The sequence below is a fragment of the Balaenoptera acutorostrata genome, chromosome 3 (assembly GCF_949987535.1).
Source record: "Balaenoptera acutorostrata chromosome 3, mBalAcu1.1, whole genome shotgun sequence".
Classification (NCBI taxonomy): Eukaryota; Metazoa; Chordata; class Mammalia; order Artiodactyla; family Balaenopteridae; genus Balaenoptera; species Balaenoptera acutorostrata.
In genome coordinates this window covers 169,360,124-169,376,947 of record NC_080066.1, presented here as the reverse complement: position 1 = coordinate 169,376,947, position 16,824 = coordinate 169,360,124, and the positions used below count along the sequence as shown (strand labels likewise).

The 16,824-nt window shown below is 39.6% G+C and overlaps 1 protein-coding gene across 3 annotated transcripts in view; it reads right to left on the bottom strand.

Annotated features, from left to right (window-relative positions):
* Positions 1-14,378, bottom strand: part of NRDE2 (NRDE-2, necessary for RNA interference, domain containing) — a 49,873-nt gene extending 35,495 nt beyond the window's left edge. For all 3 annotated transcript variants that reach the window (XR_450886.2, XM_007180880.2, XM_057542344.1), the window contains exons 1-2: positions 14,276-14,378; positions 321-429 (exon numbers count right to left, since the gene is read on the bottom strand). Coding sequence is in view for 2 of the 3 variants with exons in the window: in XM_007180880.2 (XP_007180942.2) it covers positions 321-429; positions 14,276-14,339 (173 nt within the window). In the remaining variant the exon portion in view is untranslated. The remainder of the gene's footprint in view (positions 1-320; positions 430-14,275) is intronic.
* Between the last annotated feature and the right edge of the window lie 2,446 nt (positions 14,379-16,824).

The window sequence follows — 16,824 nt, the reverse complement described above, 5'->3', positions numbered from 1 at the left end:
CTAAAGAAATACCTGAATTACAATATTCTAAAGGTTACTAATGAGGTTAATAAAGTTACTTAAGAATCACAATGATGCCATTTCCCTTGTGGCCTAATTACTGGCAGTAACTGTGTCATGTACTTGCCACTCCAATGGAAAGGGGAAAAAAAGGATAATCTCTAAGAGTGATAAGGGAAAATAGTCAAAGATCACCTCATTACATCAGGTAAAAGGAAAAGTTTTACTTAACTCTTATCACAGGGTTTTCTAAGGAGCATCATTCAAACTAAGCTGACAAAGACTAAAAATCCACCTATCAAAAATATCAAAAAAACTACCTGGTCAGTAGCGACTCTTCAGAAACAAAGGCTGTGGCCTCTTCAGTTTGTTGGCCCAGAGATGTTACGGTTCCAACACAAAAGCTTGGGTTGTTCAGCCAGTCTAATTCTGCACATGGGCAAAAAGGAGAAAAGATCAATGAAATTAGCTCAATAGGATTTCTAAAGCAGGAAATCCATCTTACCAGCTGACATCTTAATTCACAGCCAACGTCAGCCAGACATTTTGAACAGTCCACAGAAGCTGAAGGGAATCCATGAAATTGTTATTTCATAGGGCATGGGGCTTTAACACACTCTAAAATATTTAAAACTGAAATCCTCTTGTGATATCAGGCTGTAGCTTAAGCAAAAGCCATGTAATAAGCATGGCCTAAAATACAACAAGGCTTCATGTATTCCATCCACACTCTAATGAGCATGAACTCTTCCAAAGCATTAGGTTTTAATGACCCCAAATTTGATTTAGACAATTCCAAAAAGTTAAAGAAAAATCAAATCATGCATAGAAACCCACCAGGCTTAACATTATTCCAGAAGATTCAGATATTTTTCTTTAAAAAAAATTCCAATGTTCTATCTTAGTATAGTAACTTAACATAAGCTTTTCCTTATAACAGTACTCTGTGAAAATAAAAACAGACGGTGTCAACTTTTTAAATTAATGCTAAAATTATATAAGATGTTAATAATGATTATCTCTGGGGGGTGAGGTTAAATGTCCAAAATTTTTCTTCTTTCTGCTTATCCATTAATTTCTAACTCTTCTATAATGAACTATTTCTAAATTACTTATTTTCTAACTTTTAGGAGTCTTGGCTGTGAAGGAAAGAAAAAGAATGGTGGCAGCAAGGGGGCCCACGGAGGGGTGTGTATTTTGTCCTGTTTTGTTTTAGGATGGGAGGCCAGAGCATAATCACATGCTCAGGAGAAAGGACCCACAAAATGGTTGAAGTTAGAAGAGAGAAGGGTTAATTACATTTTTTAACAGTTGTATTGGGATATAGATTATATACAAGGTTCACCCATTTAAAGTGGACAAGTCAATGGTTTTTAGTATATTTAGAATTGTGCAACTGTCACTGTAAGATAATTTTAGAACATTTTCATCATCCCCAAAAGAAACCCCACAGCTATTAGCAGCAACTCCCCATCACCCACCTCCTGCCCTCCGACTCCCACAACCAGCCCTAGGCAACCACGAATCTACTTTCTCTCTCCATAGATCTGCCTACCTTGGACATTTAATATAAACAAGATCATACAATATACGGTCTTTTGTAACTGGCTTCTTTCGCTTGGCATAATGTTTTCAAGGTTCATCCATGCTGTATCATGTATCAGTATTCCATTCGTTTCTATTGCTGAATAATAATTCCGTTTTATGTCTATACCACATTTTATCGGGACACTTGGGTTGCTTCCACTTTTTAGCTATTATAAATAATGTTGCTATGAACATTCAGGTACAAGTTTTTATATGGACAAATGTTTTCAGTTATCTTGGGCAGATATCTAGGAGCAGAATTGGTTGGTCATATGGTAACTCATGTTCAGCATTTTGAGGAACTGTCAGATTGTTTTCCTAACTGGCTGCACCATTTTATACTCCCATTAACAAGGTATGAGGATTCCAATTTCTCCACATCGCTGCCAGCTTGTTACTCTCTGTCCTTCAGATTACAGTCATCCTACTGGGTATGCTGTTTTCTCACTGTGGTTTTGATTTCCATTTCCCAGGTGACTAACGATGTTGAGAATCTTTTCATGTGTTTGCTTGTTGGCCCTTCATATTTCAACAGAAACAGTTATTCAAATCTTTTCCCCATTTTTTAACTGGGTTGTCTTTTTATTATTGAGTTGTAAGAGTTCTTTATATATTCTGTATTCTAGTCCCTGATGGTAATTGCATCTTAGTGAAGAGGGGATATCAGAATGTATGCTCCATGATACAGTACCTTATTTTATTCACTGCTGTATCCCTAGCACTGAGAGCAATGCCTGGCATACATCAGTAGGAGTTTAATAAATATTTGTGGAAAAGAGGGGATGGAAGAAGGAAGGAAAGTTCCTAAAGAGAAAAGGTGCATTGAAAAGCACAGGAAAAAGGGAAAGAAGAGAGGGAATCTAGCTTATGAAGGGCTTTACTGTAGGCCAAACAACAGGTTAAGCACTTAATTTACATCTTTTAATCCTCACAACAACCCTCTATAGGAGGTACTACAATCTTCATTGTACAGAAGAGGAAACTAAGGCTCAAAGGGATCAAGTAATTTTTAAGGTCATACTTAATAAGAGTTTAAAGAATTGTTCATGCAGTCTTTCTTCTACTGTCTCCTTTTTCCTTCTGTGGGGTTCCCGTCCCTTGGGCCTAATTCCTGGCAAGAGGTATGCGAAAATAGTTCCTGTTGCTCACTGAGATCACAATTATTTTCACAGTAATTGGATTCTGTCATGAGCAGAGGAAAAGTGGGAAAAAATGGAACAAACAATATGCAAGGAGAGATGCTCTCAAAGAAGTCCATTATATTTTTACATAAATATCTGGATAGTGAGGACAGCTTGGAGGAAGTGTAAAGAAATAGATACATTAAAACAACAAAGTGTGTAGCTCTCCAAAGTCCTTCAGAAGGTACAAAAAAAAGCTTTTAAAGGATGCATTTAAGGCTTTGCCATATGGGACCACTGTGGGGAGGAAAAAAAGTAGTTTATAAAGAACTAAAACTCTTGGGTTTTGAACTCAAATCATCACTGACCCTCTGAGTGACCTTCATCTCAATCAAATGACCTTTTATAGGAACAAAAGGTATTTTTACCTGATAAGAAGTTGCTGCTGCTTTTTGGGGGGTGGGAGGAGGGAAGCTATCATATTAACAGTGACCATGTGTGGAATATTAAAGTAATAATCATTGGGTGTTAGGCCTAGAAAAATTTGGGAGGTCACCTAGTCCAGAGATTTTCAAACTTTCTTAGCCAAGGAACCCACTGTTCAAGCACAATCTTTCAGAGAAGTTCAAAATGCAGAACAGAAAAAGCAGGATGCCCTTGTTGGGGGCTCACAGGGAGGGAGCAGGTCCACAAAGGCTCACTGGAGCACAGCCTGGATACCCTTCCCTTATTTACAGATCAATAGTCGGAGGCTCAAAGAAGTTAACTCACACACACATCTGGATCTGTGATCCTCCATCCAGCCCCCTCTAACCATGCCATGGTGCTAACTCTTCACCTCCTCAGCTAAGGAGTTGCTTTTCCTAAGTCTCCCTGCAATCGGTACAGGGGGCTACAACAGCAATTTTCACATTGCAATCTCATTATCTGCATGTCAAGTCTTCCCATCATAGTCTAAGCCAAAGGCCAACAACTCAAATCCTTACAGGGACCAGATGAGTAATGATTACTATGACACTATCGAGAGTGACAACAGAAAAAAAGAAAACGACAAAAATATTCTTCCAGCCAAACAAATATACCAACTGGTTTACAACTTGTGCATCCAAGTTTCCAGCTTGCCTCCACTCCTCCCACTCCCTTCTTTCCAAACCAAAAGAAACATGAGGGCAGGAGCCATGACTATTCACTCCTGTATTCCCAACTCCTAGCCCAGTGCCTTGGTACAAAGCAACTGGAGTCAATAAATATTTGTTGAATAAGTAAAGTGAATGAGGATCTGAATCATCTCTCTGCATCCCTGTACCCCTGGCAACTAATTTACAGAACTGAAAAAATTTGATTGTTAAAAGCATGCCATTATCTAGGCATAAAGTACTACTTAATAATTCTTCCAGTTTTCATTGTAAATTCAGATTTAATCATTAAAGAATGGAATATCTACTATGTGTCCAGGCACAGTTCCAGGCTTTGGAGGCACAGTGGTGAACAAGTCCCTGCTCACGTGGTGCTTATATTTAACCATAACATTAACTGTTCATGTGATACATTTGCATTCCTAAATTTTAATTACACAGAATCCTAGAAAGTTATCTGAGATCAAAAGATGCTTTATTAATCAGATTGCAAAGTCCTTTTCTATATTTACGTACATCCTCAAATAATTTACAAATACCAATTATGGATTTAGATAACTGTGCTCATACCAAGCAGGATGTAACACGTCACAGAGAAGACTAGCAGGATACCACATGCCTAGGGTTTAAGATAGAGAAGATGACTAGCTGACAAACCTTTTGTACCGGCAGGTTAGTAAGTAAACCACAGGTTGAAACTTACCTGGAAATTAGCACCCTGCTATACACATACACACATCTAAGAAAGGAAGAAGAGTGGAAGTATCAGGCAGAAAAACCACTTTAGAACTACTGCCTAACAAAAACAGGCAGGTATCTACAAAAACCACATCGTGTGCAATTTTACAGAAAAAAATATAATGAATTATCACTGAATACTTCAAGCTGAAATGCTTTTTGCGATTATATAAGTTTATTATATAATTCTATTTCTCCATCACTAGTGAAAATGCTTTAATTCAATTCCACTACAGATGGAGGGAAGAAGGAATTGTCATGAATAGATTTAAATTTTAAAAACAAATTTTGGGGACTTCCCTGGTGGCAGAGTGGTCAAGAATCCGCCTGCCAATGCAGGGAACACGGGTTCGATCCCTGGTCCGGGAAGATCCCACATGCCGCGGAGCAACAAAGTCTGTGCGCCACAGCTACTGAGCCTGCGCTCTAGAGCTCACGAGCCGCAACTACTGAGCCCGCGTGCCACAACTACTGAAGCCCGTGCACCTAGAGCCTGTGCTCCGCAACAGGAGAAGCCACCGCACTGAGAAGCCCGTGCACCGCAACGAAGAGCAGCCCCCGCTCGCCGCAACTAGAGAAAGCCCCGCGCGCGGCAACGAAGACCCAACACAGCCAAAAATAAATACATTAATTAATAATAAATGTTTTTAAAATTAGAAAGTAAAAAAAAATAAAAACAAATTTTGAACCACAAGTGGATAAAATATCCTTGTTCTACACCCATTCCCCACTGTATTAGGCTTTCCCCCGCTTTTCCAAAGTTCACTTTATGGCACTTTCGTTTTATGAAAGACCTTCAACTAGTACCTATTTTCACTAGCCAAAGTCCGAAGAGGATTTTCGCTTTTACCAAAAAAAAAAAAAAAAAAAAAGCGAAAAGCAAAAGCAGGCTTCAGTGTTCGTTTTGCAGCGAGCCTTCAGAGAGGCAGCGAGCACCCCAAGCAGCAACAGTGGCCTCACCAAGCTCCCTCCCCAGGAAGGAGCGCAGCATCGAGCCGCCATAGCTTTGAACTATGTCTGTGAGTATCTGTGCTTTATCCTCATTTACTCTGTGCATCCGTTAGCAAGACGTGGCCTGAATTAACTGTTTCTTCACTGTACACCGTTTCAGCTTAGGAAAGGTTTCATCGGAACGCTGCTCTACCTTCAGATAGTGGGGGAAACCTGTATAACAAAATAGCACTGATTATGAGTTTACATGAACTCAGAGGCAAGCGCCACCCCTTCAGGGATAATTCAAAAGACATTTCTAGGGCTCTACAGCATCTATATTAGGGAAGGGGGTTATTCCTTTAAAAAGAATGAGCCAAGCTCTTTGTTTTGATGGAAACACTTGATTCCTGACAAAGAATCTGAGAGCACAAGCATTCTACAAACAACACCGGCAAACATGACTAAGAACTGCATTTAAGACGCCAAGTACAGAGAATCTAAGCAGTCAGCCTTTCCACAGAGTTAACCTACAATTTGAAGAGACCCAGGGATCCCAAAGGTAATGTTTAAACAACCAAACCCCAACATTCCAATATCACAGTGTGGTTTATAATACATTTTCCGGTGTCAGAAGGACTTGCGTTCAAACACTGGCTTTAAAGTTTATTCGTTGTGCAACTCGGAACAAAAAAACCTAATCTCTCCAAGTCTTCTCCTTTCATCCAGCACTTCTTCGCTGAGAGCCAGGCATGGACAAACCCAGGACAGCCCTCAGGGAGCGGACACACTGGCAGTTATTTACATGCAATTAGACAAACGCCAAGATAAAGAAGAGTTACAGGGTATAATGAGAGCACACAGTTGGGTTCCCTAGTCCAAACTAGGTATGGATCAGAGAAAGCTGCCTGGGAGAACAGCTCAATAAGACCTAAAGGATGAGAAAAAAAGTAGGCAAATATGCTCCTAGGAAGCATCTAGGCAGGGGAAATGGCTTATACAAAGGCCTGAAAGTGAGAAAGCATGACTCTCTGGGAAACAGGAGAAAGCTGCTATGGCTGGACCACTAGGAGTGAGGGGGAGTAGGAGCAAAATGAAGCCGGAGAGGTTCAGGGGCCTTAAAAACAACCATATTAGAGTTTGTGTTTACCCTAAGAGCAATGGGAAAATGCTTGAGTTTTGAGCAAGGGTGACAAAATCAGGCCTAGGGTTCAAAAGATCAGCAGCAAAGAATAGTGTTTAAGCACACACGTTTTGAAGCTAGATTGCTTGAGCCCAAATCCTGGTTCTGTGCCTGTTTCCTCCTCCCTAAAAATGCTGACAATAATACCGACTTCATAGGGTTGTTTTGAGGATTCAGTGACTTAATATGTGTTTGTAAAGCATTTAGACCAGTGAATGGCACATAGTGGTTTTTTCAATTTTTTTATTGAAGTATAGTTGATTTACAATGTTGTGCCCATCTCTGCTGTACAGCAAAGTGACTCAGTTATACACATACATTCTTTTTTAGATTCTTTTCCATTATGGTTTTTCCCAGGATATTGAATTTAGTTCCCTGGGCTATACAGTAGGACCTTGTTGTTTATCCATTTTATATACAATAGTTCGTATCTACTAACCCCAAACTCCCAATCCATCCCTCCCCCCACCCCACCCCCTCCCCTGGCAACCACAAGTTTGTTCTCTATGACTGTAAGTCTTTCTGTTTTGTAGGTCGGTTCATCTGTGCCATATTTTAGATTCCACATATAAGTAATAGCATGTGGTATTTGTCTTTCTCTTTCTGACTTACTTCATTTAGTACAATAATCTCTAGGTACATCCATGTTGTTGCAAATGGCATTATTTCATTCTTTTTTATGGCTGAGTAATATTCCATTGTATATATGTGCCACATCTTCTTTATCTATTCATCTGTTGATGGACATTTAGGTTGCTTCCATGTCTTGGCTACTGTGAATAGTGCTGTGATGAACACAGGGGTGCATGTATCTTTGTGAATTATAGTTTTGTCCGGATATATGCCCAGGAGTGGGACTGCAGGATCATATGGTAGTTCTATTTTTAGTTTTCTGAGGAACCTCCATACTGTCTTCCACAGCGGCTACACCAACTTACATTCCCACCAACAGTATAAGAGGGTTCCCTTTTCTCCACACCCTCTCCAGCATTTGTTATTTGCACACTTTTTAATGATGGCCATTCTGACTGGTGTGAGGTGGTACCTCATTGTACTTTTGACTTGCATTTCTCTAATAATTAGCAGTGTTGAGCATCTTTCCATGTGCCTATCGGCCATCTGTATGTGTTCTTTGGAGAAATGTCTATTTAGGTCTTCTGCCCAGTTTTCAGTTGGGTTGTTTGGTTTTTTGTTGTTGAGTTGTATGAGCTGTTGGTGTATTTTGGAAATTAAGCCCTTGTTGGTCGCATCATTTGCAAATATTTTCTCCCCTTCTGTGGGTTGTCTTTTCGTTTTGTTTATGGTTTCCTTTGCTGTGCAAAAGCTTGTAAGTTTGATTGGGTCCCATTTGTTTAGTTTTGTTTTTATTTCTATTGTTTTGGGAGACTGACCTAAGAAAACACTGGTATGGTTTATATCAGAGACACATAGTGTTTTTAAATAAGTAGTTTTAAAATTCTGGCTACGGTGTGGAGAGTGGTTCAGGGAGTGACTATTTAGAAGGCCGTTGTAATAATCCAGGGGATGACCGCGGTGAAAATTATGCAGTGGCAGTGAGAATAGAGGGAAACTAACAAATTGAAGAGTTATTTGGAAGGACTGGATGAAGGACTGAGTGGGGGAGACAGCAAGTTGAGGTACGTGGGAGAACGGTGGCGCCATTTTCTGACACGTGGACACAGAAAGAAGAGCAGGTTTCAGGTAAAAAGGCAACGTGTGGGGCTTCCCTGGTGGCGCAGTGGTTAAGAATCCGCCTGCCAATGCAGGGGACACGGGTTCGAGCCCTGGTCCGGGAAGATCCCACATGCCGCAGAGCAACTAAGCTCGTGCGCCACAACTACTGAGCCTGCGCTCTGGAGCCTGTGAGCCACAACTACTGAGCCCAAGTGCCACAACTACTGAAGCCCATGCGCCTAGAGCCCGTGCTCCACAATAAGAGAAGCCACCGCAGTGAGAAGCCTGCGCACCGCAATGGAGAGTAGCCCCCGCTCGCCGCAACTAGAGAAAGCCCGCACGCAGCAACGAAGACCCAACACAGCCAAAAATAAATAAATAAAATAAATAAATTTATTTTAAAAAAAAAAAAAAAAAAAAAAAGGCAACGTGTGTAGCTTCTTCCCCAAATATCAATAATACACCGGACTCACATGCCTCATATCTTCCATCCCAGCTCTGTCTAAATATTCAACCCCCAAGCAACAATGTTTTAGAGTAGACAAGCCTAATAAATCTGATGGTGTAGAAAGAAAAGCTCGAGAATTGGAGGGATCGATCACACACTGGGGTCTTTCTGCTGCTCCTAACACAAGGGAGGCGCTGGATACCTGTTTGCTGAGAGAATGAAGGCTACTGAATTTAGCCTCCCCAAAACACTTACTGAGTGTGATGCCTGCTGAAATCCTGGCCTAACTCTTAACAGTACCAAGAGAGTGGAGAACAGAGCCTCTCTCACTTGCTTTGGTATTGCTCATCTTTCCTGTCCAGGAGTTTTTTGTTTCTGTTTTTGTTTTTGATTGAAACTCTGCACACACCAGTACTAACACCATCTTACATTTTTATAACATTTTATAGTGTAAGGCCAAAAGTACAGTGCTTCTATTTTTAACAGCAAAAGACCAGAAACAGTCAAAATGTCCTTAATAGGGACTGACAGAATAAAGTATGTGACATCCACACTATGGAGCTCTGTGTACCAGTCAAAAGAAGTGAGGAAGACTTCTATACTCCACTGTAGAGTGATGTCTGGGATTTTAGGTAAAATGCAGAATAATATGCATTTAAGAAACAGAAGTGGAGGGGGGAGGAGAGATAAATTTGGGACTTGGAATTAACAGATACACACTACTATATACAAAATAGAGAAACGATGAGGACCTATTGTATAGCACAGGGAACTATATTCAATATCTTGTAATAACCTATGATGGAAAAGAATCTGAAAAAGTATATATATATATATGTATGTATAACTAAATCAATTTGCTGCATATCTGAAACATTGTAAATTAACTATACTTTAATAGAAAAACAAAAAATTAAAATAAAAAAGAGAAACAGAACGGAAATGTAGTTGCTCATATTAAGGAGGAAAAAAACGGAAGGATATCATTGACTACTAAAAATTCTAAACGGTAGGGGAAAGTTGGAGAATTGAGATGGAAGTTTTTTCTCCGAAAATAACTGGGTTATATGTATTTTCAACTTTAGAACCATGTAAATGTTTCACAACATTATAAAACGGGACCAAATCAAAAAGAAGAAAAACACAATCCCCCAAAATTAAAAACAAATATACCTAATTGTATATCAAATTGGTAATGAAACCACACAGAGAATTATTTCAAGTGAATTTAAAACACAGTAATTTGACAGCATGTGGGTTGTGGGATATAGCCTAAGGACAAATAGAACCATAAAGAAATAGTGAACTATTTAGTATTGTCATATTACTATTGTTATTTTGGACCTATACATAGTTGGACTAATGACACTAAGAACTAATATTTTCAGCATAAGAGGAAATAAATATAAATAGTAAGTCAAAGAAATCAATTAAAAATCTCATAATCTTAAACTTGGATTAGAAATATCAGTATGAAGTCATGATGAATTTTTCTCTTTCTGGTTCTGGCCACTGAAAATGTTTAGAAGTAATGACAACCCAGTGCCATGAGTACTCCCAACATCCAATTTGTGGTTTTAACATACCCATACCATTTTCCACTAAAAGAAACCAGGGTTCCTTTGAGAAATGGTCAATTCCAGGCCATTACAAAACATGTAAGCTATGAGCTCTGGCAGCTTTTAGGGCAGAAAGCAAGGAGGTGATTAAAGACAACCGGTTTATGCCAAAAAGACACAGGCCCAACTTGATCAAGGCCCCATTAGCCAAAAATGGGACAATTTGAGCATTAGAAAATAGTATTTGCAATGGACTGAAATATAAGTATGTTAAAAATTCATGAGTTCATAATTAAAGGGGGTGGGGAGAAACACCTCACTTGTCACCTCTAAAAGTTGCCAAGACCCAAACTTGTTATTCTGTAAACTGACAAAAGGAACAAATCAAGTATTCATCCTGTCTTTCCTGCCTGAACTGTATTTCGGGGTATCCCAACAGTGTTGAGAAAAAGTTCTTTATAGGATAACTGATACTAATAAATATAGGAGGAATGCTAAAAACGGAAAATAACCATTTTGTAACCCCAATGAAACGGTGGATCTAAGCAATAATCATAAATGGCTGCAAAAATCATTAGGTGAAAGCCTGATGGGCAGCTTCATAATGGATGAATCAGGCCATCCAGGAATCCACCGATCAATCTCACTACTAAAAGAGAGAAAACTGGACCGCTCATCCTCCTGATTTGGCTCAACAGCAAGTGTAGAGCATACCCAATGAGGTATTTTCAACTAAAAACACTGTACCTGAATCTAATTAACTCTCTACATCTAACTATCAGTTTACAGGAAATTCTAGGGTAGAGAAGCATGTTAAATGACACCATAAGGATTTGGTGGGAAATGTCTATAGGACAAATGACGCAGTTTCCTCAACAAATCACAAGGGAAAATAGAAGGGAGGGAGAAACTGTTTTATATTTTTTAAAAAGACCTAAGAGACATATCCAAAATGCAGTGTTGGATTTCTTTGGATACTGACTTGAAGAAACCAACTGTAAAAGGCCATTTTTGAAACAACTCTGGCAATTTGAACATTAATTGACAATTAGATGATATTAAAGAATTATAGTTAATTTCATTATGGCTAATAATGTTGTGTTTAAATTTTTTAAAATACAGTACTTTATAAAAAGCTCTTAACATTCTCTAACACCATACACAAAAATAAACCCAAACTGGATTAAAGACCTAAAATGTAAGACCGGATGCTGTAAAACTCTTAGAGGAAAACATAGGCAGAACACTCTCTGATATACACTGCAGCAATATCTTTTTGGATCCACCTCTTAGAGTAATGAAAATAAAAACAAAAATAAACAAATGGGACCTCATTAAACTTAAAAGCTTTTGCACAGCAAAGGGAACCATAAACAAAATGAAAAGACAACCCACAGAAGGGGAGAAAACATTTGCAAACAATGTGACCGACAAGGGATTCATCTCCAAAATATACAAACAGCTCATACATACAGCTCATATTGATACAGCTCAATATCAAAAAAGTAAACAACCCAATCACAAAAAAAGAAAAAATGGGCACAAAATCTAAATAGACATTTCTTCAAAGAAGACATATAGATGACCAAAAAGCACATGAAAAGATGCTCAGCATCGCTAATTATTAGAGAAGTGCAAATCAAAACTACAATGAGGTATCAACTCACACCGGTCAGGATGGTCATCATCAAAAAGTCTATAAACAATAAGTGCTGGAGAGGGTGTGGAGAAAAGGGAACCCTCCTACACTGCTGGTGGGAATGTAAATTGATACAGCCACTATGGAGAACAGTATGGAGGTTCCTTAAAAAACTAAAAATAGAACTACCATATGACCCAGCAATTCCACTACTGGCCATATACCCTGAGAAAACCATATTTTGAAAAGATACATGCACCCCAGTGCTAACTGCAGCGCTATTTACAATAACCAAGACATGGAAGCAACCTAAATGTCCATCAACAGATGAATGGATAAAGAAGATGTGGTGCATATATACAATGGAATATTACTCAGCCATAAAAAAGAGTGAAATAATGCCATTTGCAATAACATGGATAAACCTAGAGATTATCGTAGTAAGTGAAGTCAGAGAAAGAGAAAGACAAACACCATGTGCTATCACTTATATGTGGAATCTAAAAAATGATACAAATGAACTTATTTACAAACCAGAAACAGACTCACAGACTTAGAAAACAAACTTATGGTTACCAAAGGGGAAAGGTGGGGGGTGAGGAATAAATTAGGAGATTGGGATTAACATATATACATTACTATATATAAAATGGTTAATCAACAAGGACCTACTGTATAGCACAGGGAACTCTACTCAATACTCTGTAATAACCTATATGGGAAAAGAATCTGAAAAAGAATAGATATATGTATATGTATAACTAAATCATCTTGTTGTACACCTGGAATTAACACATTTTAAATCAACTACACTGCAATATAAAATAAAAATTAAAAAAACAAAACGAAAATAAATAAATTAAAAAAGAATAAAAAGCTCTTTTACAATCATTACCCTGATGCTGGGTACCCAGAAGATGTCCAATAAATACTGGTTAAGATAAATGACAAGAGCAACACTCCCCTGTAAACCTGCCACTTCACCCTCCCAAAATAAAAGGATTAACCCTTGGCCTGTTATTCAAGTCACTACCATCCCTCATCACCAGTTCCAACCATATTTCCCAAGGTGCCTCCTTACACCTCTACATTTCCAGACAAATTGAACTATTTGCAGTTTTTTGCAGAGGTCTCATGTTTTCCTTCCTGCGTGCCTTTGAAGGCCCTGGAATGCCCTTCCACTATCTCTTTGTCCAGATCCTACCCTCTTGAAGACCCATCTCCAAAGTTAGCTCCTATATAATGCTTTCTTTGAACTTCCCCACAGAAGTCATTATTCCTCTGGTTCACCTGTGTCATCTGTAACATCCCACCTTGTATGTACTGTTACTTTTTTGTTAAGTACCTACTATTGGTCTGTACATTCAGCTAATATTTATCGAACACCTACTATACTTTGGGCCTGTGCTAGGGGTTAACGATGCTGCAATGAATAGACAAACACTGTTTCTGACTACATGAATGTTACGGTCTAGTAAAGGATGACCAAAATTACACTAATTATATAAGAAATTACTCACAATTATGAGAAGTATACCAAAAAAAGAAATGTAGGAATTACGACAGGATACGATAAAGGTGTCAGACACAGCTGGACTCTGCCACATAAGGGCATGATTTATGATTAATCACTTCAAGTTACAATTCACTATGTGCCACAGTTTTTAACAATGCAGATCTGGGAACGCTTAAGGCTTAAATAAAATATGTAATGCCATTACCTGACCTACAGTCGACCCTCAATAAATAAATGTTAGTTCTTATTCCCAGCAGCTGTGCCCATCTGGAGAGAAACTGTGTTTGATTAGCCTTTGGATCCTAATTCTCTAGCTCTTGGTCGGCCAAAAGATATGAGCCCAATAAGCAATTCAGAAATAAGGAGAACAGAGAAGGAAAAAAAGCTGTGATAAGAACACCCAGCATTTGCATCAGGAGTCTCCCCGAGATGTGGAGTACCACTGTTTCCATTTTACAGGTGAAGGAACTGAGGCTGGGGGGAGAAAACGGGGCTCAACAATATGATTACACGGAAGTCCCAGCTCCGAGGCCTCTCCTGGTCTTTCTTTCTCCTTCTGGACTCTACAACTCGAGCCCAGAAACCCGGACGAGTGCCGCTGCTCCTCCCACAAGGCTTTGCAGCACCGCGGAGAACTCTGGGATACAAATGAATAAACAAATCCAAGGCAAGGGCGAGACCTGGGCCCAAGAAACTCCGCCCTAAGCCTGCCAAGTACCTTCTTCATCCCTTTTGTGTGCTTACCTTTCCTGGGGCTCCCACTCTCGGGCGCCTCACTAACACTCGCAAAGGCGGGGAACAGCGCCATGATCACAGGCCGCACCGCCTTTTCACGCCACAAAAATGGCGCCGGGAAGCCGAGGCCGGTAGTAAGGCCCTTGCGGTCGCTGTGCACTCTGGGAAGTGTAGTTTTCCCGTCGGTCCTTTGGCCTGGACCCCAACCGCAGGGGCGGGGCGGAATGAAAGGGGGCGGGGCATGATGGGGGAGGGGCGGAAGGGACCACTTCCCAGTAATTAGTACCGTCAGGCTTCTGTGAGAACCGGAAAATGCTGAGACTGGAGGTGCAACTGTTCAGAGCACAAAGTTCAAGGAAGTTGGGATTCTGATTACACCCCTGAGTTCACACCATGGCTTCCTAACTGAGTCAAATCAAACTCCCTAAGCTTCAATTTTGATGAAATAAAAATTTGTATTTTAAGGCAAGATAAAAATTTAAACAAAATTTTTCTCTGCCCATTTGTACCTCCTCCCTCCCGTCTAGTGTGCATCATACATCTGCATTACGCATTAACCAGACCTCCCCAATGGCAGAAATACCTGCTCAACCATAAAGATCAATTTTTCTTTTTCTGGTGCCAGCTGGGTAATTCCTCAGAAGATAACATTCCTTTCTCAATCCCGTAAGGGGTCACTTATGACCCACCACTCACCCTGTATGTGTAGGCATCTTTGGTGAACTTTATGTACAATGCCAATATGTCATTTCCCTTAAAGATAGTGACTGGTGCAGAACAGACTGGTCAGACGACCTGGGGAGACTACTGGGCCACACCTTATGGAAGTTCTTGGCTTAAATACATATTTATGAACTTATTAATGTTTCTAGCTATATTACTTGTTTTCTGTCTATTCTATAAGATTATTGTTTCTTGCATTACCAAATGTGTGACTGAGTCTCAGATAAAATTAATGATGAACAGATGCCTTGAAGTGATTGATCAAATACATAGTTCTATAAGATCAATGATTGTAATAGTGTAACTCTAGATACGGGAAAAAGCAACAAGAGGGAACCATTTCCTGGACCATAGAAGACTAGTAAGACAGGCAGTCCAGAGGCTTTTGGTTACTGTTAAAGGGGCCTAGTCCAGTACAGTACCTTGAGGGGCCTATCAATGAAATCTTTGCTTGACCTGGGAATGAGCATTCCTGGCACCTTGGGACAAAGTGGTCACGAAATGCCTCCCAAACCTTGGTCAAAATTAAGACCAAAAGGGAGGGGATTGTAAAATAAAGAATGTCACCCACCATCCAGTTCTACAAGAATCAAGTCACTAGCCACTGCAGTCACTGAAAGGAATCCCTGAAAGGAATTCAGGGCAAGCATCAGGATGAGGCACTTTGTGCTCTGGGAGAACTGATAGAACTGGCTCTCAGATAGTTAGATATTTTCAGGTGAAAATTTTATGAACCCAGTTTCTTGCACCTTCCAATACTTAGAAAAGCACTAAAACCATTAACTAAGATATCTTTTCCTCCCAAAGAGCAGTAACCTTCTATCAAGATGAGAGTTTGGGGGCTTCCCTGGTGGCCCAGTGGTTGAGAATCTGCCTGCTAATGCAGGGGACATGGGTTTGAGCCCTGGTCTGGGAAGATCCCACATGCCACGGAGTAACTAGGCCTGTGAGCCACAAATTACTGAGCCTGAGAGTCTGGAGCCTGTGCTCTGCAACAAGAGAAGCCGCGATAGTGAGAGGCCCGCGCAGCGCGATGAAGAGTGGCCCCCAATTGCCACAACTAGAGAAAGCCCTCGCACAGAAACGAAGACCCAACACAGCCATAAATAAATAAATAAATAAATTTAAATTGTTAGATTCCTTCTTTTAAAAAAAAAAAAAAAAAAAGATGAGAGTTTGCATGTAACCCTTCACCAAAATCACATACATTCTGGCCTCCTACTTTATCTCTTCAGAACAGTTCTCAGAGCTGTCTGGGAGATTGTCTCCTGTATTATAATCCTCAGTTTGGCTCAAACAAAACTTTCCATTTCTTTCTTAGATTGACAATTGATTAATTTTTTTGTGTGGACAGTTTCTTCTGCAAAATGTTTTGAAGGTTAAATTAGCATAGAGGTAAAGTGCTTAGGCTTGTGCCTGGCTCGTGGAAAGCACTTAATACAAGTTAGCTATTATGTGAGTTGTGACTGCAAGTCTGACTCAAAGCCTTGTGAAATATCCAAACTTCAATCAATTTATCATTTTAAATACTTTAGAAATACAAAAGAATTCAAGGTCCTCTCAAGTTCAAAGGTCTTTGCTGGTTAGAAAATATATTTACCCACTTATGAAGTATTCTTGACTTTAAAAAAATTGAATCTGAATCTAATGAAGACTGCTACCAGAAATACATGGGTAAAGGAAAAATTTAAAGAGCTCATACCACCTAGAAGCAATCAGCCAAATTCAGAGTGTAGGAAATTATAGAAAACAACCCAGTTTCTTCAATGAATCAACATCTTTAAGGGGGCGGGAGACTGAAATAGATTAAAAGATTTTAGAGATATATCAACCAA